Source organism: Doryrhamphus excisus, chromosome 20, assembly GCF_030265055.1.
Source record: "Doryrhamphus excisus isolate RoL2022-K1 chromosome 20, RoL_Dexc_1.0, whole genome shotgun sequence".
Taxonomy (NCBI): Eukaryota; Metazoa; Chordata; class Actinopteri; order Syngnathiformes; family Syngnathidae; genus Doryrhamphus; species Doryrhamphus excisus.
This window is the reverse complement of record NC_080485.1, coordinates 10,064,915-10,089,146: the sequence shown is the minus strand read 5'-3', so window position 1 is coordinate 10,089,146 and position 24,232 is coordinate 10,064,915. Positions and strand designations below refer to the sequence as shown.

Below are 24,232 nucleotides of genomic sequence, written 5' to 3'. Positions count from 1 at the left end.
CCTGGGGATGTGTTACATATGCTGACGATGACAATTTTGAACCTTCGGGGAAGAAAAACTACAATACAAAGCATTATGGGTTAGCCATTCAACAACTGCCACTTTGTAGTGACGTCATAACCAAGCGCCACCAAATGTCTCTTGTCGACCCACCTTCGGATCTTGAAAGCAAAGCTTAAAAAGTCTTTTGTTTGCTTTTTTCCTCACCTCACTTTAACTCATGAGGGACTAACTGAAGCACACAAACACCAACGAATGTAAGTAAAGAGATCAAAACACAAAAGCCTTTAAAAGCAGACATTGTTTTGTCTGCACGCCTGTTGTCGTTGCAGAAGCTAGCAAGCTAATTGAGAAACAACTTTGATTTCGACTAGGCTGTTGTTATCTTTCCTGACAGATTTGACACATTAGTATATCCTTATATTTTAATTAGTGTTTTGTGTATTGTAGTTATTGTATATGACATCGTAGATAGTAGCCAGCGGTTTCGAACCTCCATGTTATGGAACGACACAGTAAGAAGCAATTAGCTAGCTGTCATTGTTAGTACATACGGCAATGCTAGGCTAATTTACCTGCGTACTGTTTGCGTTATCGTTGTCTTGTTTGATCATAGAAAGTACACACGTCAATGATTTGACGCCAACTCAATCACATAAGGTGGAATAAACCTGTTGTTTAGGGATACTAAATATTGGTAATATATATATTGATACTGATATTATATGGAACATACGTTTTTGTAAAATATTATATGTTCCTGCTCTGTGTTGTACTGATAGCAGATCTCCTTCCAGTAAACCCCCAACAACAACGGAGACCATTGTGTCCAGCTTTTCCATAGGAAGCTTGCGGAAAATCCTGTTAGGAGCATAAACTGGTGTTGAACTTAAGCAGCATGCGTCGTCTTAGTGAAGAGGATTATATTCATAAATGTACCTCCAGCTATATCTAAACTCAGCCTTTCTTTATGTTCCACAGTGAGCCAAAAGGATCAACAAGACAGCCGTTGTGGTGTGCAGATATGGGGGCTGTGATATCTCGATGGAAGGTAAGGTAAACCCTGAAAGGAAGCTCCTTTTGGGTCGCCGCACTATAGCAACCACTTGCACAGTATGGGTTCCAAAGTATGAAGTCAACTGATTTAGGTCGACAGAAATTAATTACATTAACCCGTATTTAAACTCTCAAGCTATCAAACCAGTGATAAAATAATTAAAGCAAATGTTAAAACCAGATTTATATTTAGTTGTGCTGTGTTTTCAGGCTGCACGATTCTGCAATGGCAATTTTCTTGCTTAGAATTAAGATTTTTTTTTAAAACAAACACCTAGTATGTTATGTGAACTGGAGCTAAATACAACCAGCGGGGAAAAGAGAGCCAGAGTAGCCAAGATGCAATTTACAAAGGACAAAATTAGTTCATTCATCAAAGAAGGAAACATACCACAAAATGCTAAAAAAAAAAAAAATACAAACTTGTACATTAGACCGGTTATTTAATGAACAACCAGTGCTGAAGGTTTACTGTGATAGTGATTGGGGTTTCAGTTTTTTATGTTCTTCATGCAGACTAAACCAACCACAGTGGAGCAGCTGGAGAACCTGGACAAGGTACTAACAGTCACTACATTTACATGCAGTCAATATTCCTGTTAAGGTCAATATTCCGGGTTCTGAAACATGCAGAATAAGCTGTTTACATACCTGAGCAAGCAGGGTTATTCCTGTATACATGGTAATTGTAAACAAACGGGATATCTTTCTTTTGCATAAATAATGAATTGTTTTGTTGTTTATTCGTATGATACAGTTAGTAATGATGAAGCACTAATAAGATGCAAATGAGGTAGAAAGGTTTATATTCATCACATTTTAGTAAACCTGTCCTAATCTACTTGAATGCTGTCTCCTTCGAAATGATGTCTAATCCTCTGTTTGCTTCGCTTGTAGGAGATTAAGGAGTTGGAGGAGTTTCGAGCCAAAAACCAGCGACTTAAAAAGGTAAAGTCTTCACAACAGCATAGGCACTATTCCCTGTCAAGGATTGTCACCACACCGAGTCAGTCGCATGAATGCTTTTGGATTTTATTAACCCCCGGACGCCCTTCCTGGGAACTGTAAAGACGCTGTTTTAATTGAAAGTGTTTTTGCCCTCGTCAGCGGTTTTGTATTTGTTGGTTTGCAGCTATGGGTGGGCCGGCTTCTCCTCTACTCATCCGTCTTGTACCTTTTGACCTGCCTGGTGGTCTACTGCCTCTACCTTCCTGAACAATGGCTGCACAGATTAGCCATGGCCTTGCCCTTCTTCATATACCCGGTGCTGTAAGTACATGCAAGAAACGAACAGTGAAAGGTTACAAAACTGTGCTCAGACGTGCTTCTCTTTCTCTCCACTAGGGTGTGGTTCATTCGGAAGTTACTGATCTTTCTCTTTTCCAAGCGCACCGAGAGGAACAGTAAGTGTTCTGCCCTTCTCTGCAGCCGATGCTTTTTTTTTTTTCTTTTAAACAAAAATTTAATCCACATCAGGTGACATACTGGAAGAATTGAAGGCTACCAAAAAAAAGATAGTAAGTTCTTTTCTTCCAAAATGTCTGCTGTCGAGTGCTTCTGCAGACATGTCTCAGTTTGGTAATCAAATTCCCCTGTTTTGTGTTTCCAGCTGGAAGAAGTGATGGAAACCGAGACGTACAAAAATGCCAAAGTCATCCTGGAACGCTTTGACCCTGAAGCAAAGAAGAAAGCCGTAAGTTCTGCTTTCTACATTGGGATGTGTGTTTTGTGTTTTTGGTTAGTTTTGACTTATTGTATTATTTAGGAGCTGGAGTCAACCCCACAGCGACCTCAGATGACCCCAAGACCTGGACAAGGTACTACAGGAATAGAACTCATCACATTTCATATAATTTGTTATGTTAGTTAGGTACTACAGTGGAACCTGCTTAACTATCCCACATATGTCAACCACTTGTTTTTAGTCTCAAGCTCAGTATCGAAACATGCACACAGTGACGTCTTATTCTGTGCAATGTAGTTCTTGCATGATGGCACTCTTTCTCATACTTCAGATTCCACATTACATTTCCTGATAATGAAGAAGGTCAAGATGGTCCAGGATTGGCCAGTCTAGTCACCAGACATGGACATTATTGAGCATGTGCGGGGGAGGAGACTTGGTAGATGGAACCATAGAATTTTGATGAAATCTGGGTGTCATGCAAGCCCGCTTTCTTTGCCAATTTGTTTGCTATATTAGCTACAGTTTTGCATAGGCTACGTATAAGACGATAATCCCTAATGAAAATGTCACAGCCAGTCTGATGGGCGCGGTGTGGACATAAACAGGTTTCACTTTATATTGTTTGTATTTTAATGAGTGATCATATTGTCTTTTAATCGCCACACATTACACTTCCTCACCTCCTCTCAGACATCCGCCAGCGAGGGGTGGCAATGAGACCTCCAGGAACCCCTGCTGCCATGGTGATGACTCCGCAGCCGGGAGCCCGACCCCCAGCTGGCCTTGGGGCCACACCTGTGGGTATGTGCACACTAAGCGTTTAAAAACATGTGTGTCAGTTACCCATACAGGTGGAAAAGCATTATATCATGGGAGGGAAACCGGAAGTCCAGCTACATTTGAATCAGTGCTTTATGTCTTCATTCATTCTCAGCTCCAGGGGGACCACCCGAGAGAGCGGCATTGTCTGCCTCTGTCCACCAAGCGGCAATACCCAGGATACACTGCTCCCCTGTACCAGGTGTTGGTAAGCAACATTAACTTTTTAATGTTTTTCAGTTGCTCATGCAAAGATGATGAATGATGCCTATTAGAACCACATAGTGCAACTTCAGCATATTTCTCGGTTGCTGAAGTGGTGTGTGTGCTTATGTGTTACTTTTACAGGTCTGCATCCTCCTGGTCCGCCGCTGACAAGACCCATTCTGCCCAGAGAGAGGGGTGCTTTGGACCGAGTGGTTGAGTACCTGGTAGGAGATGGACCACAGAACAGGTAATGCAGACATTGTCATATAGCAATACATTGCTTCTACACAAGATGGAGCAATTCAATCAATGTACTTCCATGAAATGTGAACAATGCTTCTTTTTTTCCCGTCAGATATGCCTTAATCTGTCAGCAGTGTTTCTCCCACAATGGGATGGCGCTGAAAGAAGAGTTTGAATACCTTGGTAAGAAAAATATGATATTTAAACAAAGAATGCAGCTCAAGTATAGTGGAACTTTTTAGTAATGGTACAATAAATGTTTACAATTTATTTCTTTTGTCTCTCCAGCATTTCGTTGTGCGTATTGCTACTTCCTGAATCCGGCCAGGAAGATGCGACCCCAGGCTCCCAGGCTGCCGGAGTTCAGCTACGAGAGGAAGCTACGGGCCGAATCACGATCCCCAGGGCATGTGCCACCATCCGGCACAGACACAGAGGAGAGCGCACCCCCATCTGGAGGTAATTAAAAAAAAGTTTAAGAGCAGGTGGATATATGAACGCTCACATTGTTTTGGTGTGTTGTATCTTCCTCCTTCTAACCTCATTTTCTTCACTGTCGTCCATGTTTAACCTGCTTGTTATTGTATGTGCTTCATTGATAGCAAATACATTAGAAGCATCACATCTTCTCTAAGCAGCTCATTTAAGCGTGTGATCTTGCCTCTTAGCCAAGGCGCCGGCGCCGTGGAATTTGGTCCACAGTTTCCCGATCCAGCAGCCGAACCCTCAGAATCAAGCTCTGCAGAGTCCAGGTTCCCCCAGTTCCCCCACTTCCTCCTCCTCCTCCTCATCCTTGTTTCACAGCTGATTTGATCCAGTCATCTCCCTAATGTTTGTAAAATCTGTAAAGTGACCAAAATGGTGCTGCAAATAGACACGGCACACTGAGTGCACCAAATATTTAAAACGTACATTTTTAATTGCGTCAGTTTTTTGGACAACTATTCTAGTATTAATTTCTTTTTTAATTTATCATCATTTGTTAATCATGCATTCTGTTTTTTCATTTAAATTGGGATTTTTTTCATATATATTTTGTGCACAAAGTGTTTATGGTTCCTCATCACCTGTTCAGATACAATTTAATTCCTGGGAGGAGCTTTAGTGATTAAAAGTGTTATTATAATACATATATAATCTTAATCGAACAATAATTGGACACTATGAGCTAAAACAATTTGTTATGGATTCATATAATATGTCTCTTCCTGATATATAAATTGTGTCTGAATTTGGATTATTCTGTAATTGTACTTTGGTGTGAGTCTCTTTGATTCAATCAGTCCTAAATTGTGTGTTTTTGTATTAATTTGCCAATAATTAAGTGTGTAAAACCAAATCACTTTTAATCCCTCTGGTCCTGCTGACTCAACAATCAATGCTGTTAAAAGGTTCCTAACAAGCCGGCATGCTGGCTGTTATGTCTCACATGTGATCTCCCGTCTCCTCATTGGCTGCTGACCTCTCCGTGTTGTTCTCCTCAGACGAACACGAGCAGGACAAAGACGACACTCGCACTGAAGGCGCGGAGCCTGTGGGTCACGTTGATGAGAAACCAGAAATGGAGATGGAGGAGGAGCCGGAAGAGCTTGTACAAGGAGAAGAGGAGGTGGAGGATGCAGAGGAGAAAGGAGGCAGTGCCTCCGGGGATGCAGAACCTCAGCTGTCGTAGCCGTGCCTCCTTCAGGAGAAAAGGTGCTTGCAGTTAACACCACTGACAGTCAAAACTTGCACATGGAGGATGTGCTTATATTTATTATTAAATGTGTCAAAACTGCTGCCTGTATGAGCTGCTGCTTGAAAGCAAACAAGAAGCTTGAAGCCAAGATTAGTGGGGCAGCAACAATTAAAGTAGACAACACTTTTAAGCTCTGATATGCTTTTTAAAGTCCAACACTGAGGTAAACACTAAAACGCACAATTTAGACTAAGTTTCATTATAGATACTTGAAATAATTTTTTGTAAGATCAACATGAATGCTCAGATTTGTATTTCCTGGTCATCATGGCCAGGCTGAATTCAAGGAGTGCCAGCATTACATAACAGAGAAAGGACAGGGAAGGTTGGCCAATAACAGCCACAAAGAAAATGACTCCGGAAAAAAGCACAACAAAGATTACGAGACAGCTTTATTGAAACTTTGATTTAGGAACTTAAGTTTTTTATGGCGGGCGGCACGGCGGACTAGTGGTTAGCGCACAGACCTCACAGCTAGGAGGACCAGGGTTCGATTCCACCCTCGGAGTTTGCATGTCCTCCCCGTGCATGCGTGGGTTTTCTCCGGTTTCCTCCCACATTCCAAAAACATGCTAGGTTAATTAGCGACTCCAAATTGTCCATAGGTATGAATGTGAGTGTGAATGGTTGTTTGTCTATATGTGCCCTGTGATTGGCTGGCCACCAGTCCAGGGTGTACCCCGCCTCTCGCCCAAAGACAGCTGGGATAGGCTCCAGAAAAAGCGGTAGAAAATGAATGAATGAATGAGTTTTTTTTATAGTAGCGCCATCTGGTGGGGCACTGCACCACTTGACCCTAATGCAATCCTCTTGCTGCCTCACTAATTTCTTCTCCGAAGTTCTAAAAGTACCAACCCGATCCAAACTGATTGTAGATCAGCACAGCCACAATGCGTCGTTATTAACCTTTTAGCTTGCTGTGCTTTATAAGAGACTCATGTAGCGTTTTTGAAATGATGCACAAGCAGCACCAAAGCGACCGTATTAGCGCCACGTTTGACTGCCGTTTGACTATCACATAGACAAATATTGTCTTTTGACTGTTGTATAAATAGATGCTATTTTTAATGATTGTCATATCTAACATTGTACCAGATTTGACTTTTATCACTAAGTACCATTCAGACATTTTCCAGTAGTTTAATGTTGTACTTCAGACTGACTGTGTGTGCCATTCATCAATTTTCCAAGTATTTGCCGATTATTTGCTTTATTTTTCTTTTCTGACTACATTTGCACTGACTTTCTTTGTATTTATTTGGCCTTTTTATGGTGTGAGATGAGACGGTGCCGCTGACATTTGTTGCACTATTTTAATAGATAGATAGACTTCCTTTATTGTCATTGCACAATAACACAGCAGTGAAATTGCCAACGAAATGTCGTTGCCTGGCTCCCGTATAATAATAAATAATAATAATGTGGAGAATAAATAGATGACATCAAATATGAACAACAATATACAACAGTAAATTGCACATATAATTTAAATAATTTTGAATAAATAATAATAATTTAAAGTTTTGCGTGTTAGATGACACGATACTATTATTTTTTAGCACAATGAACTGACTTCTTTGTTTTTCCACGACTGTTGTTTACACTCCTGCCTGTATTGTACTCTTTACAACCACTTTTATTACACACAAACAAACATTTTAGTTCCTCAACACATTAATAGCCCCTGTATTTTACATTGTGTTAAGAGAAGATGCAGTTACTTTCCGTTCAATGACTTAAGTTCATATTTCGAGTAACAGAACTTAGTGGTGAAGGTTCAGGCAAATCCAAATTTGAAGCTTATCTTAACTGTGAGGTTACTGTCAGATCACAGATTTTTCATTGTGTTATATACGACATTCATTCTTTGTTGTAAAAACTCCCATAAATAATTAAGACTATTCCATGCACGGCAGAATTAGTAGGCAGAAGAATATGTACAAGTGGTCCTTTTTGCCCTTCATTAAGCTACCAACACATGAAAATGAGAAGTGAAGATTAGACATCGTAAAATGTCTCGCTCAATACTGGCTGGATGAAGTCTCTCTGTCTTTCCCTTCTCTCCCTCTCTTCCTTGCAACGTCCCTTTTTAGTGTGTAAGACAGCCACAGGAATATAATTAAGGAATTGTTCATTTACAATATATTTTATATGTCCTTCCTAGGTGTTGATTTAGGTATAAGTATCACCTTACGCTACAGGTCAGCTTACATTGCAGTCATACGTAGTTTTTGACTCTTTTGGTACATTGTTTTCTCCAGCGCTGGTTATCACAGTTGCCAAAAAAATAAAAGCTTTTCAGCCTTTCAGCTTTTCGCTTGTGTGATTTGAAACACTCATTACGGGTAAAAAAAAAAAAATAACACAGGTGCAAAGTTATTATATTTATTAAGGTTTATTTCCAAGTCCTCAAAACAAATTGAAGTACAAAAAAAAACAAAAAGTGAACTTCGCCGCATGGTTACGTTGGATTCAATCATTAGCAGCTTCAAAATGAACAACCAAAAAACGCTGCAGCGACTATGTTATATTGACATTTTTTTGTATACAGAGATTATTCTATAGTCTGGTGGCGAGCAACACCCCCGTGTGTTTAGATTAACTTCTGGAATCAGACCTTAGCTTGCTCACATTAGAACATCAATATCCATCACATCACTTGGGACAAAGAGCAATTTTAGTTTTTTACGAAGAATCTTTTTTTAAAATGTCAGATATACTTTTCACTATGTTTCCATTTTAATGCATTTAAAAACAATAAAAAATGATTAGTTGGCATATTGTTACTGTGCAATGAAAAATAACACGTATATGCACGAGGTTAGGCTATTGCAGTTTCTCAACTGGTGGATCACAGACTACAAAAATGATTAGACCACTTTGTTTCATCAGTTTCTTGTTCATTTATATATAATATTTGGACAAATATAACAACAAAAAATCTCAGTTAAATCTTTGGAAGTACAATGTTATTGTTATTCATATGTGATTTTTTTTTAATAAACTTAATTAAAAGTGATCTACTGGAAAATATGGGTCCCCAGTTGAGACCATTTCAATGCCTGGTCAATTCGACAACAAAAAGTACCTTCTTTTAACTAAAGCAGCAAATTAGATTTGTTTTTTTCCCCCCGATCACTTATCCAAGAATAAGACTCGGAAGATTCAAAAATCACCCGGGAAGGATAAAAATATGTACACAGAATGAAATGTCAGGCAAGCGTTGAGCAAAATCAAACAATAAAACTTCCAGACAGGAAATAATTTGCTTTGGCTTGATGAAAAAAAGGTTATTAAACAAACTAGCGGTATAAAATTGACACGAAAACCCCAAATGAAAATTCATCTCCATTGAGATGAGGCAAAAATGAAAGAAATATCCATGATTATTTTTGTATTTTACATGACATGAAGACAACAATCATCACGTCCAACGGCGCATCAAAGACAATAGTTTCAAGTATGAGCCGTGCGGCGTTTCACGACCACCAAATAAACTCACAAATCAAAATGCTGGCTGGCATTGTCATACGTGTACGTTCCTTCACAGCGTGTTGAGCTCGATGAGTCTCCCTGCGAAGACGGCGAGCGTCCCGATGAGGCACACGGCCATGAAGACGCAAAGCAGGATGTGGTCCAAAACCATGGCGACAAACTTCCACTCCTCGGCCGCCTGCACGCAAAACACCACTCTTGTTTCACTCGTATTATGTTAACTCAGCTTTGCAATGTCTGGTGCTTGTGTGTCTGATTTAACATTGCAGTAGCATTACTGACACCTAGTGACCAGCGTAGAATACTACATATCACGTCTTTGAATGCGTCTTCTGAATGCCTTTATATTTTTATTTAAGTTGATAAGTTGAACATCGTTTACGGCGGCACGGCGGTCGAGTGGTTAGCATGCAGACCTCACAGCTATGAGACAAGGGTTCAATTCCACCCTCTGCCATCTTTGTGTGGAGTTTGCATGTTTTCCCCGTGAATGCGTGGGTTTTCTCCGGGTACCCACATTCCAAAAACATGCTAGGTTAATTAGCGACTCCAAATTGTCTATAGGTATGAATGTGAGTGTGAATGGTTGTTTGTCTATATGTGCCCTGTGATTGGCTGGCGACCAGTCCAGGGTGTACCCCGCCTCTTGCACCAAGACAACTGGGATAGGCTCCAACCCCCCCGCGACCCTCGTGAGGAAAAAGCGGTAGAAAATACAATAAACATACCTGGTCACTATGTGAGGAAATATTTGTGTTGTGGAATATTTGACCTTTTTATTATGTTGTCCTCTATCTAATTTAATTTCACGATTCACAGTTAGTCTACTTGTATTGGGACCCAAATGGAGTCAGAAGATGGTGCTGTGCCTAAGACCGGACTTTCCTATCAAACATGTCAGACTAACATATTGTGTTTCCTCGGCAGAGGCCTGCAAAGCTCTATTGTATTGTCTTACGTTATTTGACTCCTCGTCCGATTTCATGGTTTCAGCGATGTATTTGACGCCTTCGATGGCGCTGCGGACATCAGGGTTCTTGATAATGGGAGACTGGTAGGGGACGTTGGTGGGGGTGGGGTTACCTGTGGACCACAGTTTCGTTACACAAACTTTTGAATTTCCTTTAAAGCATTTTTTCCCCAATCTGACCTGAGATGTCAGAGATGTCCATGTCCGTAGGGAACAACCTCTTCTGACGAACCTCCTGGCTTGGACACTTCATGGTGGAGAAGAACATCATGTTGGGGATTGTTTCGATGAACACCTGACAGACAGGAGGAACATGTCAGACTGGCATCGGTATTGGACATTTTCACCTATGGATGATCGGTATTGACAGTATAAAACCCTGATTGGAGCATCCCTAATCAATTCCACACTCACGGGGTGGCCGTGGCCACCCTTGGTCACTCTCCGGCCACCCGAACTTCTGGGGACAGTTTTGACAAATGCGGCTAACTACTATTTCCACTTGGATGCATTTCACTGCAGCACACAACTTTCTGTGTGAGAGCAGAAGAGATTTACATCTAAGTTTTGCACGATTACTTTGATAGCTTCCGGTCTAGTTTTGTCACTCTGTTGATGTTGACTGATTCAGCACATGCATTTGGTCTCTGTTAGCAGCATGAGTGGGCATGTAAACCTAGGAGTCTAGAGTTAAAACAGGTGTGTCAATCTGCATTCACTTCCTTATTATGCACAGATTTGGACGCCATGATGGTGAGCAGAATCCAGTGCTCTATTATTAATTGCTATACAGTCCAAAACGTTCGGACAGGGTGGCAACGGCCACTACTGGCCACCCTATCGCCCCACAAGCCATCTAGACAATTCATTCAACTTATTTCCATATGAGTCATGGCCTCACCTTGGCCACCCTATTTTTAATTAATAGTCTTGTACAGTAAACCTCGGATATATCGGACTCGGATATATCGGAAATTCGCTCACAACGGACAGATAAAAAAGAACCAATTTTTCTGTAATGCATTTCCAATAAAAATTCATTGCATATATCAGATTTTTTATAACGGATTTCACCTATTTCGGACAAAATCTCCAGTCCCGTTCCAATGCAATTCCATTAAATTTCCCTCACATATATCGGATGGCCGCATCGTGGCGCTCAGATTCGCCGAATCGTGACAGGCCGCTATACGACGTCATTTGCAGCGTTTGCAGCGTTGCCTGCACGTCCAGGTACATTGGAAACATAGTCAAGGAAGTGTCTTTTTATAACGGATAAAATCCGATTTACGCATATACCGGATATAAATCCGATATATGCGTAAAACGGACATTTTCCGGTATACGCATATAACGGATTTTGCTTATATCGGACAAAACCAGTGGGAACAATTGAATCCGATATATCCGAGGTTTACTGTATGACAAAAATATTGAGCATATGTAGAACCTGTGTGCTGCAATTTTCAATACTATAACAAAGTAATAATTGAAAATAATGAAAGTATACATGAATATTCATCTCATAATGAATCACTTGATCATTCCAATCCCACCTTGCGGATCCAGTTGGGCATGGTGTGTGTGCTGGGCGAACGATGGTGTGTATTGATGACGATGACTGTGATGATGATTGAGGCGATGACGAACACCATGGTGAAAAGCATGTACTTCCCGATGAGAGGAACGGCACTGGATGTGGACGGGATGAGCTCCACGATGACCAGCAGGAAGACAGTCAGTGAAAGAAGGACAGAGATGGACAGTGTCATCTTTTCACCTGCATAGGACAAGCGACACCACAGAGGACATGTTGGACTGTGATGATGTAATAATAATCAAGAGTCCACTTACCTGAGTCTGTCGGCAGGTAAAACACGAGTCCAGTGAGGAAGGAGAAGAGCATGCAGGGGATGATGACGTTGACGATGAAGTAGAGAGGCAGTCGCAGCATCAGGAAGTGGTATGTGATGTCCAGGTAGGGCGTTTCGGGGCAGCAGGTGTAGTAGACCCAATGTTTCCAGCTCCTGTAGTCCTTCAGCACCCATTCTCCTGACTCCATGAAGTTACTCAAGTCTGGGCGGTCACTGTCCTACATCACAGGACATTATAGTGGACATGCTACCAGAAACAATATTTAATGATGGCCATAGTTTCGCCCTGGGACAGATCATTCCTGTTTCTTATTATACAGTGGGACAATTTAGTCCAAACGGTGTAGACCAGTGGTGAGCAAACTACGGCCTGGAGGCCACATGCGGCCCACCAAGCGTTTGAATCCGGCTCGCCAGTTGCTTTTTTTATTTCAACTGTTAACATACAAGCTGGCAACATGACTTGCAAGTCGGATGTTTTATTCAGTAAAAAAAAAAAAAAAGAAGTAAAATTCAATTTCGTAATTTACTGTTTACGCTGTACATTGTTGTTCATATTTGATGTCATTTATTTATTCTTCACATTATTATTTATTATTATACGGGAGCCAGGCAATGACATTTCGTTGGCAATTTCACTGCTGTGATATTGTACAATAAAGGAAGTCTATCTATCTATCTATCTATCTATCTATCTATCTATCTATCTATCTATCTATCTATCTATCTATCTATCTATCTATCTATCTATCTATCTATCTATCTATCTATCTATCTATCTATCTATCTATCTATCTATCTATCTATCTATCTATCTATCTATCTATCTATCTATCTATCTATCTATCTATCTATCTATCTATCTATCTATCTATCTATCTATCTATCTATCTATCTATCTATCTATCTATCTATCTATCTATCTATCTATCTATCTATCTATCTATCTATCTATCTATCTATCTATCTATCTATCTATCTATCTATCTATCTATCTATCTATCTATCTATCTATCTATCTATCTATCTATCTATCGATAGCTAGCTACATATCTATCTAGCTACATATCTATCTAGCTACATATCTATCTATCTAGCTATCTATCTAGCTATCTATCTATCTTACATAATTATATCATATTATATAATTCACGTGTCTTAAAAATGTGGCTTTCAAATACTTCTGAGTTCCACTTATTTACTGTAATTTCGGTGTTATGTGCTACTTTACCGTGATGCAGACAATTTATGGCTGAAAAACTACATTTCCCATGATGCTGAGCGTGCAGCTCCAGGAAGTAGTGACGTAGACGAATCAAAAACGGAAGCTAATATCACGTTTTGGCGATCTCTGACACATCTTAAGTATGTTTGATCAAGTGGATAATTAATATGGCTTCTGTATGTACTGCTTAGACCGCCAAACGTCCACTAGAACCTACAATGAAGCTCTAAATCGTGGTGCTTGTCAAGATTTGGTGGTGGAGGAGGAGGAGGAGGACGGCGATGAATGACTTTTCAGGTAAGCTACTTTTCTGCACTGTTTAACAAGCCATGTTACAATGCACTGTCTAGCACTGTTGGGGGAAAAATGTTAAAATATTAAACCAAAAGTAAAAAATATATATTTCCGTGTAGTATCTTTCTGTGTACTTAATAGCCCATGTTACGACCTGAACGCCTGCTGCTTTTATACAGGTGTAGCCTATATACTATATGTATATGGAAAAACACATTTTATTTTAACTGGGTCACAAAACAATGCAAATGCATTTCGTTTTGGTATGGGATAATATAATGTATTTCAAATATACATACAGGTTACATTGGAATACTTCATGTTAACAGTTCCCAATTCCACATCATGTCTAAAATGGATTAGGAAGAAGCAGATCTTATTTAATCCTACCCCCTCTCTGTTTCACATCATTTGCTCATACATTTGTTCACTTCCTGTATCCAACATGTGCTATTTACCACATCTGAAGTAACATAAGAAAATGATCAAATGTGTTTATTCATATCTTTCCAGCACATAATTCTACAGCTACAGTATTTTATATCAACACAAAAACATCACAGTCAGTGAGATGTATAACCTGGAATAGTTTGCATCTGTGGAATGGGCAGATACTGCATTTCCCAGCATGCTTTGCTGTAGTTAAAATATCACTTTTGATTTTCTTTTTGTACATTTTGTACAGAGAGGGTGTCAATGGTAAAGTGTTGCTGTTTTTAGTCATGTACAGTTAAATTATTTGGAATTTTGGTCTGAATCTGGCACCCTTATTAAGAGTAGTTATTATTGTTTTTGCTATATACAATATTTAAAATCACAATGCCAGAGTAGTTTATACCGGAGGAATTGCTTACGCTCTAAGCACTTTGAAAAGGTCAGTGAGACGGGCCAACTCGATGCTATTTTCCAAACATGTCGGGTGAAATTGCATCACGGGCTGAATTTGGCCCCCGGACCTGAGTTTGACACGTATTTTAAATCAACTAAAGATACAAACATATACAACATTAAGTTCATGGGCAAGCTGGAGCCTGTCCCACTTGACTTTATCAGTCAATCACAGGGCACATTTACTCTGTAGACAAATGTTTACGCATGCGTCTCTCCAAAAAGTCAGACTCACTGGGTTGATGACGACCAGCCGGCCATCGTAGGTCCATGTTCCTAGCTTCATGCTGCAGTTCTGCAGGTCAAAGGGGAAATGCAGGACGATGATTTCGCAGTAACTCTTAAAGATGGCGGGTGGGTTCCATATGATCTTTCCGGTGTGCTCTAGCAGGACTTTAGTTTCATGGATGATGGCAAAGTCACCGTCAGCGCTGGCAGGGAGGAAAGATGGTGGAGTTTCATTGCGTGTGATGTTTTCTCAGGCAATTCATGCTGTCAAACATTTATAACATTTCCGAATTGTTGGCTTTTCAACAAGGTTGTATTTCTTTTGCAATGTAGCGAGCAACACTGTCTGTGAGCGTGCACAATTTAATGCTGCTTGGTTTTATATTTAATTCGTTGATCAAACGCCTCAGTAAGTGTTGACTGTCAGGATGATGGCTGTGCTGCACATACACACTGGAGCTGTGGCATTTGCGTTTGTGCCTTCATTCATATTAGCGTTTGCTTGCTAACGTGCTAAGTGCTAGTACTCTGCCTGTGTATCCACTCAGTAGTAGTAGTGAATTCTGAGGAAGAAAATCTTGATTTACTTTTTGTATGTGCTTAAGGTTTATTTACTTGTTGTAAAGCACCAAGTCAGGCTTCCATATGTCTGTGGAAGGGATTCGAATCTTCCTGATCCCGCCGTAGTCGTCAGGATTCCACTGAAGGTTCACGTCAATCCATTGCTGCACATCACAGTGAGACACGTTGTTCCATTAGTGCAAGAATGTGCAATGAAACATGGCAGCAAAAACAAAAGTGTTGTCAAGTGTAGTGTATTTACCTTAATGGCAAACGAACAAGTATACAATACAACAACACTAACAATGTACTCCTTTATGAAGCAAATACAGCTTTTACAGCTGTGCCATTAAAAGCATTGAAAATGGTGGATGGCATGGCAATGCCGCCTCTTTACACCAGAGGGAGCCAGACAACCCGGAGCTCAAAGCCCATAGGGAAACTGACGTCATTGCAGTGTCCCAATGAATACATTGCCCAGACACAATGACTTATGGGAAAACTTTTAGATGTTGTTTTTTAAATTTAAAATCACATTGAGACATTTGGCGAGTACACCTTTTCGGTATTAAGCTGCTGTGTGATGAATGTAGTGTTAGTAAAGTGTTGTTTGAAACATTACAGGGCGAGTCAGGCTGCTATGTTATAGTGAGTGCATAGTGCGTGATTGGAAAAAAATAAGTTATCGTTTACTCACTGACTCCCGAGCATCACAGTATTTAAACAAATAGTAGTAATTCAGAAATTCAAAGTTTAAGAAAAGTAGTTGTTTATACACTGGAAATGTACATGTCAAACTCATCATAGTTTTATAGGGTAGACTTACCTGTCTGAGGCGGACATTACTGGTCACAATCTGGTTGACTTCATCCTGAAGGAGATATTAAGGTGAAATCAAACAAAGCAAATGTAGTTTAGACTCCAAATGTCATATTTGTCTTGGTGTCCTTAAATGTCCCCCACTGACCACACTGATGAGCTGAATCAACTGCAGTCCCACCGTGACCACCACGGCCTCGCTGAAGTGGTTGACAGGACGGACCACCTTGTTGTAACCTTTGAACAGGTGTGTCACCAGCCTGGTCTCGTCTTCTGAGCACAAGGCCGAACCTACCACGCAACAGCATGATGGACAAATATTTGGATCACATTCATATTTTTCTTTTCCATCAGTGTATTTATATTATTATTAACTGATCTTATGATGGGCGGCACGGTGGTCTAGTGGTTAGCGCGCAGACCTCACAGCTAGGAGACCAGGGTTCAATTCCACCCTCGGCCATCTCTGTGTGGAATTTGCATGTTCTCCCCGTGCATGCGTGGGTTTTCTCCGGGTACTCCGGTTTCCTCCCACATTCCAAAAACATGCTAGGTTAATTGGCGACTCCAAATTGTCCATAGGTATGAATGTGAGTGTGAATGGTTGTTTGTCTATATGTGCCCTGTGATTGGCTGGCGACCAGTCCAGGGTATATCACCCGAAGACAGCTGGGATAGGCTCCAGCACCCCCCGCGACCCTCGTGAGGAAAAGCGGTAGAAAATGAATGAATTAATGATATTATGGGCCACAATCTTGCATCGTTATGTCGTACATTTATGTTGTATTATCATTTTATGCCTTATTACCACATAGTATTTATAAATTATTACTCACTTAGCAAGAATGAGCTGTGTTTTTTTCTGAAAAATGTACAGAAATAATATAAATGAGCTGGATTTCCCAAAGATAATAATATAAAGCAAAAATAGGCGGGCTTTCACACAAATAATAAATATATTAAAAAAAATTCATCAAAATAATGGCATATTTGCGGAATGTGTGTGCTGAATTGCTACTATTTTAGGATTCACCCCTCAAGCTGTCATTACTAATTTTATTTGAGCTCATCACCTGACTTTATGTCCACGTTCCCTCAAAATACCGAAACTCGGTGGCAGTGACGCCTCTGTAATTCACACAATAAACCCCTCACCCATACCCTCCCCATGGCATCCAACCAGCAACCTGAGAGCCTTTTTGCCTTGCCAGTGTGGCGAAGCTGGGAATACAGGAAGAGCGAGGAATGCTCAGATGACAGACGCGCAGGAACAGGCGGATGCATACAGATCAGCAAGCAGGCTGACTAAATGTCTGGCGAGCTGCCTAGTCTCGTTCTGGACGGTAGAACTTAATCTCAGTGCTAAGAGGCCTCGGCTCAGCCACTTGACAGGAAGTTAACCCGCATTTAACACCTCTTTTGTCACATTTTTATTCAAACTGACCACTTCCTGAGGATGGGTAATGTACCACCACATCCTGCGGCATTTTAATTTAATTATGTTTTTTTCAAATATTAATTTATTGTTTTAATTAAGCATTTTCAAGCATAGAAATGGCTTTCAAATTGCAAATGTAACATGCTACATTAGATTTTCAGTGAGACAAGCACCAGAGTTGATTGCCAAAACAACAGGCTTGTATTGCAGGTTTGAATTATCTCACAAAAGACATAACAGGGCCACATGGTGGACTAATGGTTAGCATGGCCACACAGTCAGGAGATTGGGAAGACCTGGGTTTGATTCTCCGTTCTTGCATGTTCTATTGGTGCGTGCGTGGGTTTTCTCCAGGTACTCCGGTTTCCTCCCGCATTCCAAAAACATGCTAGGTTAATTGGTGACTCCAAATTGTCCATAGGTATGAATGTGAGTGTGAATGGTTGTTTGTCTATATGGGCCCTGTGATTGGCTGGCGACCAGTCCAGTGTGTACCCCGCCTCTTGTCGAAGTCAGCTAGGATAGGCTCCAGCATACCCCCACGACCCTTGTGAGGATAATTGGTTGTTTATGTCTTAAATTACTTATTTTCTCTGATTGTATCTACTATATTGGCTAATATGAATGTAAATATGACTATAGGGGTGCTATTTTATGTACAGAGGGCTCTAATTGTATTTACAATGCATATTTAGAAGGTTGTAAATGGGTCTTCTCTGCTCAAACTACTGTATATATTATATTATTATTGTACTTTATTATTATTATATTATATATTACTATATATAGTATTTTAACAGAGTTGAATTACTACTCATTATTATTCTTACAAGTGTAAAAAGAAGTTAATCAGAGTTAATATTAAAAAATAATAATAAAAAAAACGATGTTAACTTTGAAAAGTGAGGACACATAGAGTGATGCTGTCCTGTGCGTTATTTCTGGAATCATCTGGTCCTACACATTGGATCCTCTTTCATGAAACCACACGATTTGCTGCTATGTGTGTTGTTTGCTTCTACAGCAATCCTCCTCTTTCTCCTTCTTGGAGGCCTTAAATGACGGCTAACATGACGCTCACTTCCATGCTGATGGACATGGCGTCCCGTCTGGTGTGCCGCCTTTGATGTGCGCAGCAACAGAAATAGATGGGAGGCGGGACCGAGCCGACACTTGCAGCTGTCAGTCAGCGGCTGTCACCGTTTGCCTCCTCGCTTTCCTGAATGAAACAACACATGGAGGTTTTCCCCTATTTTTACACACTTTCTGGTAAATAAGCAAACAGGGACGTTATCTTTGACAAAAAACGAAGTCAAGAGGTTTTGTTTTGATGGTCTTTTGTTGGTTGGTGATAATGCAAAAGCAATAGAACTGATTTCCATGAAATTTGTTTGGTTGGGCTAATGAAGAAGCCATACACATGTGGTCCAGGTCCTGATATTAATATAGAATGACATGATATATATTTTTGTTGTTGTTTTTACCACTTACATCATGATTTTGTAAACATTTTGTGAGCAGTTTAACCGTGCTGGTCTGTGTATCACTACTGTCGAGGAAACTTTTCACCAAATGATGCTTTCTGGGTAACAACGGGAAAGTCAATTAAGACCAAGCTACAAAACCACCTTGCTTCAAATGGCCTTTTGTCGTGTGCACAGAACAAAGTTGAAAAGGTCTGCTTACTCGGATAATTCCATTGTTGCATTGCCTTGTTGTCCAAAGGTGACTTCAATGACACCAGCCTTTTGCTGTGGCTAAAATCTTATCCACCGGGCCGTCTGGATATTTCAGCATTTCTTGTAGATGTTTGTAAAGATCCTCACATTGATTCGAGTGTACGTAAACACAATGGCCCTCAAGCTGCCCGTAATAAACCACAGTGGTGTGACTTTATTGGAGCATAAAGCATCCTTTAGAGACAGCCTGATAACAGTTATTATTCATTACCTTCAGACTGAATCTGATGTTACCACATAGAAGAGAATCTGGTCATTGTCAAATGGGATTTTATATTTATTACATAAGCGGAGATCTGTATACTTCCTGTGTTATATAATCTGACAACAATTATGTTCTCAAAGCAACACGATCCTCCTTTTGATGTACGCGCCGGCAATCCTCAGATAGTAAATATTGTTGGGATGGAGGGGCCTCACAGCGTGCAGCCACCGATAAAGCCCATCAAATGATTTAGCGAGGGACGGGTTTTACTGCATCTTTATCTGCCCCGATGCAGATAATGTCCAACTGGTGGCTCGTTCATCCTGGAACACCAGCTACAATCTGGACGTGGCATCTATTTGTCGGCCGTGCGTCTGGAGAAACGTTCCAGTGTGCTCCAAATCACTGGATTGGAAAATGTGAATGTTATCGATCGTATGAGAGAAAAAGGACAGATCGTAGTCTGTCTCGGAGCTGGGATGGTTGTCAAGGAGGGTTGGATTTAGACGTGAGGAGCAGATGATACAGTGGAGCCACTACAGCTGTCAATATTCCTGTAAATGCAACTCTAAGTGTGCAAAAAAAAAAATGGAGTGTTCAAATTTGAAACAAAAGCCATAGCATTTCAGTATGTGGAATCAAACTATGGAATGGATTGAGTAAGGACCTCAAACAATGCACAACGATGAGCCAATTCAAGAAACAATACAAGCAGTTGATGTTTGCTAAATACAAGGATGAAGAGTCTTGAACCAGTCATGATGTGCTATACATATCACTATATTGACACTTACTATGGTACACATTATGTCATTGTATGGTCATATCACCTCGTACTTCGGTACGGGGTGCATTATTAAAAAAAACAAAACAAAACAAAAAAAACTCTAACTGCATTATGGAAAGCAGGAAGTGAACAAATGTAACAGTTACTGATTGTAAAAATACCAGATGGAGGGGTAGGATTGAATAAGCTTTGCTTCTTCCTACTCCTTTTGGACATGTGGAACTGTGAACTGATTATGTGATGCATTCAATTGTAATCTGATGCATGTTCAAATGAAATAAAACCATTACCATTACCTTCCATCATGCATTACTCAAGATTTCCGGATTAGGATTAGCATCACTTATAATAAAGTACATTTTTGCTCATAAATAAATGCAGAATATGTGGTAAATAATACCATAATTGAATAATAATAATGCCCATAAATGTGCGTGTGTGTGATCCCTACGAGTCTCCAGTTTTATGTCGACAAACGTGGTCAACCATGTATGTCGATGTCGGGCAGTTTTTAGTAATAAGGACTCACTGGACTTCAGCGAGGTTCCATTATACAGTAATCCCTTGTTTATTGCACTTAATTGGTGCTAGAAAGTACAATTCCTTATACTTTAAACAAAGATGACCTGTTTACGACCTTCTCAATACAGTTTTTAACATGATTAGAGTCCCCTTGACATAAAATAACACCCCTATAGTCACCATTACAGTTGTATTACCCAATATACTAGACATTATCATAGAAAATAACACATATTCTAGACTGACACATTGGAGAGTTCATTCTTGTTGTTTTTTCCAGTACTGGTGGCTATTGTGTCATTAATGTAAAACAATGTAACATTATTAGTGATTAGTAGAGAATACTACATATCACATTGCTATTTTCAATGCCTTTTATTTGTACTTGTAAAATGCTTCATTTAGGCCAAGTGTTCAGTGATAGACCGTCATAGAATGAAGCAGTGGAATTCAAAGTATGATCCGGCAAGGGATGACTGTAGGCTATATCCTTTAATGGCTACGCAATGAAAGTCGGGTTGCGTCCTAATAAGTCATTTTTAATATGAATATACAGTTTTTTCGAGCTGCTGTCCTTGGCCAAAAGGTTGCAAACTTACTGCGAAGTTTTGAGGGATTGTGAATGACCGCGGGGGAGGACAACCTGCTTGACTGAATACCTCAAATGTGGAGGCTGGGAGGAATGCTGACAATGTGGAGCTGCCTCTTTGAGGAATTCTCAAGGACAACAGGTTGAAGACCCTCGGACACCACCCCCCCTTCTTTGACACATGCTATGAAAAATGGAAAATTCTTACCTTTGTTTATATATACTATAATCCCATAGTTGTGACACAATCAAGACAAGTAGGTTAAATATGACATAAGACATGGTACAAAGGTGCACACTCTTTGTTTACATTAGGTCTCAATGCTCAAAACAGATACTGTTGTTTAATTCATTCATTTTTCATTTTTTACCACGTATCCTCATGAGGGTTGCGGGGGTGCTGGAGCCTATCCCAGCTGTCTTCATGCTACAATGGACAATTTCGAGTCGCCAATTAACCTAGCATGTTTTTGGAATGTGTGAGGAAACCGGAGTACCCGTAGAAATCCCATGCATGCACTGGGAGAACATGTAAACTCCACACAGAGATGGCCGAGGGTGGAATCGAACGCTGTGTGCCCTGCACGCTAACCACTCATGAATTGACATGGTACTGATGGGCAAGGCTACACAACATGACATCCATTCATTCATTCATTTTCTACCGCTTTTCCTCATGGGGGGGGGGGGGGGGGGGGGTGCTGGAGCCTATCCCAGATGTCTTTGGGCGAGAGGTGGCGTACACCCTGTACTAGTCGGCAGCCAATCACAGGGCACATATAGACAAACAACCATTCACACTCACATTCATACCTATGGACAATTTGGAGTCGCTAATTAACCTAGCATGTTTTTGGAATGTGGGAGGAAACCAGAGTACCCGGAGAAAACCCACGCATGCACGGGGAGAACATATAAACTCCACACAGAGATGGCCGAGTTGGAATCGAACGCTGTGTGGCCTGATGAATAGCAATATCTAATGACCTCCAGATACACACAGTAGGAGATTATCTGTGCAGTTCATACACAGCATATATGTATTTTACATAGAATATTAAAGGGCCTGGAAGTCAACCAAGAAGGCTGACATTACACACCCCCACCCTCCACACTCCCCTGGACTCACCGGCCAGTCCACAGAGAATCCAAGCCAGCAAGAGTTGAACCCCGTGCAGGTTCATATCTCCACTTCAGTCAGTACACTCCAGAAATGGACAGCCTGTATCTGGTCGGCCTCCACACTGAGACAGCAGCCGTCACTTTGGTTGGGTGAGTCACGGGAAGGTGGGCCAGTCAGTAAGTGGGCTCTGGTTTCCCGTGGCAAACCTCCTCCCCCCCACTCGGGCAGCATCACAGCCTCTCAGCACACTTGGGGGACAGCTGGGACTGTGTGTGTGTGTGTGTGTGTGTGTGTAGGGTACAAATCAACATTGTCATCATTTCTGGTGCATGTGAATAATGTGCCTTTACTGTCTGCTTTGACCCCCACTTCCCTCCCCCCAACAGGCACCATGGGCCGGATAGAGAGGACCCCGACAGGCGGAGAACCAGGGAGACAGACGAAGGGGCAGACAGGACAGCTGAGGGCCGTCACTGCTGGAATGGGAGGCACGTCCACACACACTCACACACTCGACTATTTTGCGAATAGTTTATATATGTGTCCTCTTGCCCCAAAGTCAGTTATTCATTCATTTTCTACCGCTTTTTCCTCACGAGGGTCGCGGTGGTGCTGGAGCCTATCCCAGCTGTCCTCAGGTTGAGAGGCGGGGTACACCCCGGACTGGTCGCCAGCCAATCACAGGGCACATATAGACAAACAACCATTCACACTCACATTCATACCTATGGACAATTTGGAGTCGCCAATTAACCGAGCATGTTTTTGGAATGTGGGAGGAAACCGGAGTACCCGGAGAAAACCCACGCATGCATTGGGAAGAACATGCAAACTCCACACAGATGGCCGAGGGTGGAATTGAACCCTGGTCTCCTAGCTGTGAGGTCTGCACGCTAACCACTAGACCACCGTGCCGTGCCAAAGTCAGTTATAATCCATTTAATTTTGGTGTAACGCAAATAAAAACCCATATATTATGTTTTTGTCATTTCCAATAAAGTACCTGTCGCTTATCTTTCTCTGTTGGTAGCGGACAATTCATCCACTAGATGGCAATGGAGCACTGTGAGAGCACACTGCTATAGTACTGTGTGTGTGTGTAAAATCGAGGTCTACACTCTCCCAGGCTATTGATGTATAATCCCTTGTCTGTTTTTTTCTGCCTGTACAGAAACATACAAACAGACCTTTAAATCTCTTTTCCTCACGTGCGTGTATGTTTGTGGTGAGGGCCTAAAATTAGAAGCCCTTGAATCCCTCATCATTCAACGTGAAAGAAGAAAAGCCCTCCCAGTATCTGAGTAATGAAACTTCTAATATCCGCCAATATAATGCCATGCGCATATTTAATTATTTTTCCATTGTGCCTTAAAATAGTTCCTCAAAGTCATTCAACACATCTGTGCTATAGTGCAGATAAAAATCGCCATTTTGTTCTTTGGCAGCGGCGCCCCTCTCTGACATGGCAGATGCATATCTTTTATAGAAGAGAAAACTTCATTTTCTCTCTTGGGCTAAACTTTTCTCAGCTGACAATGGAGGTTTGGTTGGGGACACGACGTGTGTTGTATGAGTTTGCACATTTTTTGGGGGGAGAATTTCCTCAGATGAGCCACAAGCATAATCGAATGTACCTGCTGGCTGATTGAATCCAATGAGATAATCAGGGGCAGATGACGTCCTCTTTGTGGCCGGTACAAGATTTGTTTTTTAGAGAGAGGGGGG

The 24,232-nt window shown here is 41.0% G+C and overlaps 2 protein-coding genes across 5 annotated transcripts; one reads left to right on the top strand and one right to left on the bottom strand.

Moving 5' to 3' along the window:
* The first annotated feature begins 101 nt into the window (after nt 1–101).
* lnpk (lunapark, ER junction formation factor) lies at nt 102–10,864 on the top strand. Of its 4 annotated transcripts, none has more exons than XM_058059072.1 (17): nt 102–257; nt 982–1,051; nt 1,573–1,614; nt 1,954–2,004; nt 2,189–2,325; nt 2,401–2,459; nt 2,533–2,573; nt 2,666–2,749; nt 2,822–2,873; nt 3,434–3,544; nt 3,678–3,770; nt 3,911–4,016; nt 4,125–4,195; nt 4,301–4,471; nt 4,681–4,764; nt 5,497–5,707; nt 10,426–10,864. In XM_058059072.1, exons 2-16 carry the CDS (start codon nt 1,025–1,027, stop codon nt 5,682–5,684), a joined length of 1,317 nt encoding a protein of 438 aa, XP_057915055.1. In that variant the 5' UTR covers nt 102–257; nt 982–1,024; the 3' UTR covers nt 5,685–5,707; nt 10,426–10,864. The 4 variants fall into 4 exon arrangements, with proteins under 4 accessions (XP_057915055.1, XP_057915054.1, XP_057915053.1 ...); XM_058059071.1 differs by lacking the exon at nt 10,426–10,864 and adding an exon at nt 9,301–10,288; XM_058059070.1 differs by lacking the exon at nt 10,426–10,864 and having other exon boundaries at nt 5,497–8,047.
* Nucleotides 8,169–22,635, bottom strand: LOC131108208 (acetylcholine receptor subunit alpha-like). The gene is made up of 10 exons (XM_058059069.1): nt 22,514–22,635; nt 16,253–16,395; nt 16,112–16,156; nt 15,340–15,449; nt 14,732–14,927; nt 12,070–12,307; nt 11,772–11,995; nt 10,396–10,510; nt 10,204–10,328; nt 8,169–9,423 (listed from the first exon to the last, which is right to left on the bottom strand). The coding sequence occupies exons 1-10, from the start codon at nt 22,566–22,568 to the stop codon at nt 9,295–9,297; spliced, it is 1,380 nt and encodes a 459-aa protein (XP_057915052.1). The 5' UTR covers nt 22,569–22,635; the 3' UTR covers nt 8,169–9,294.
* Between the last annotated feature and the right edge of the window lie 1,597 nt (nt 22,636–24,232).

Bases quoted from the DNA above. Each gene is read 5' to 3' on its own strand.
- LOC131108208 (XM_058059069.1), bottom strand. From the start codon at position 22,568: ATGAACCTGCACGGGGTTCAACTCTTGCTGGCTTGGATTCTCTGTGGA. The intron at 14,928-15,339 runs GTAAATAAACCT...CCTCCCTGCCAG, and splicing joins GACTTGGTGCTTTACAACAA to CGCTGACGGTGACTTTGCCA. The intron at 11,996-12,069 runs GTAAGTGGACTC...TGTCCTATGCAG, and splicing joins TTACCTGCCGACAGACTCAG to GTGAAAAGATGACACTGTCC.
- lnpk (XM_058059072.1), top strand. From the start codon at position 1,025: ATGGGGGCTGTGATATCTCGATGGAAG. The intron at 2,326-2,400 runs GTAAGTACATGC...TCTCTCCACTAG, and splicing joins TTCTTCATATACCCGGTGCT to GGTGTGGTTCATTCGGAAGT. The intron at 4,472-4,680 runs GTAATTAAAAAA...CTTGCCTCTTAG, and splicing joins GAGCGCACCCCCATCTGGAG to CCAAGGCGCCGGCGCCGTGG.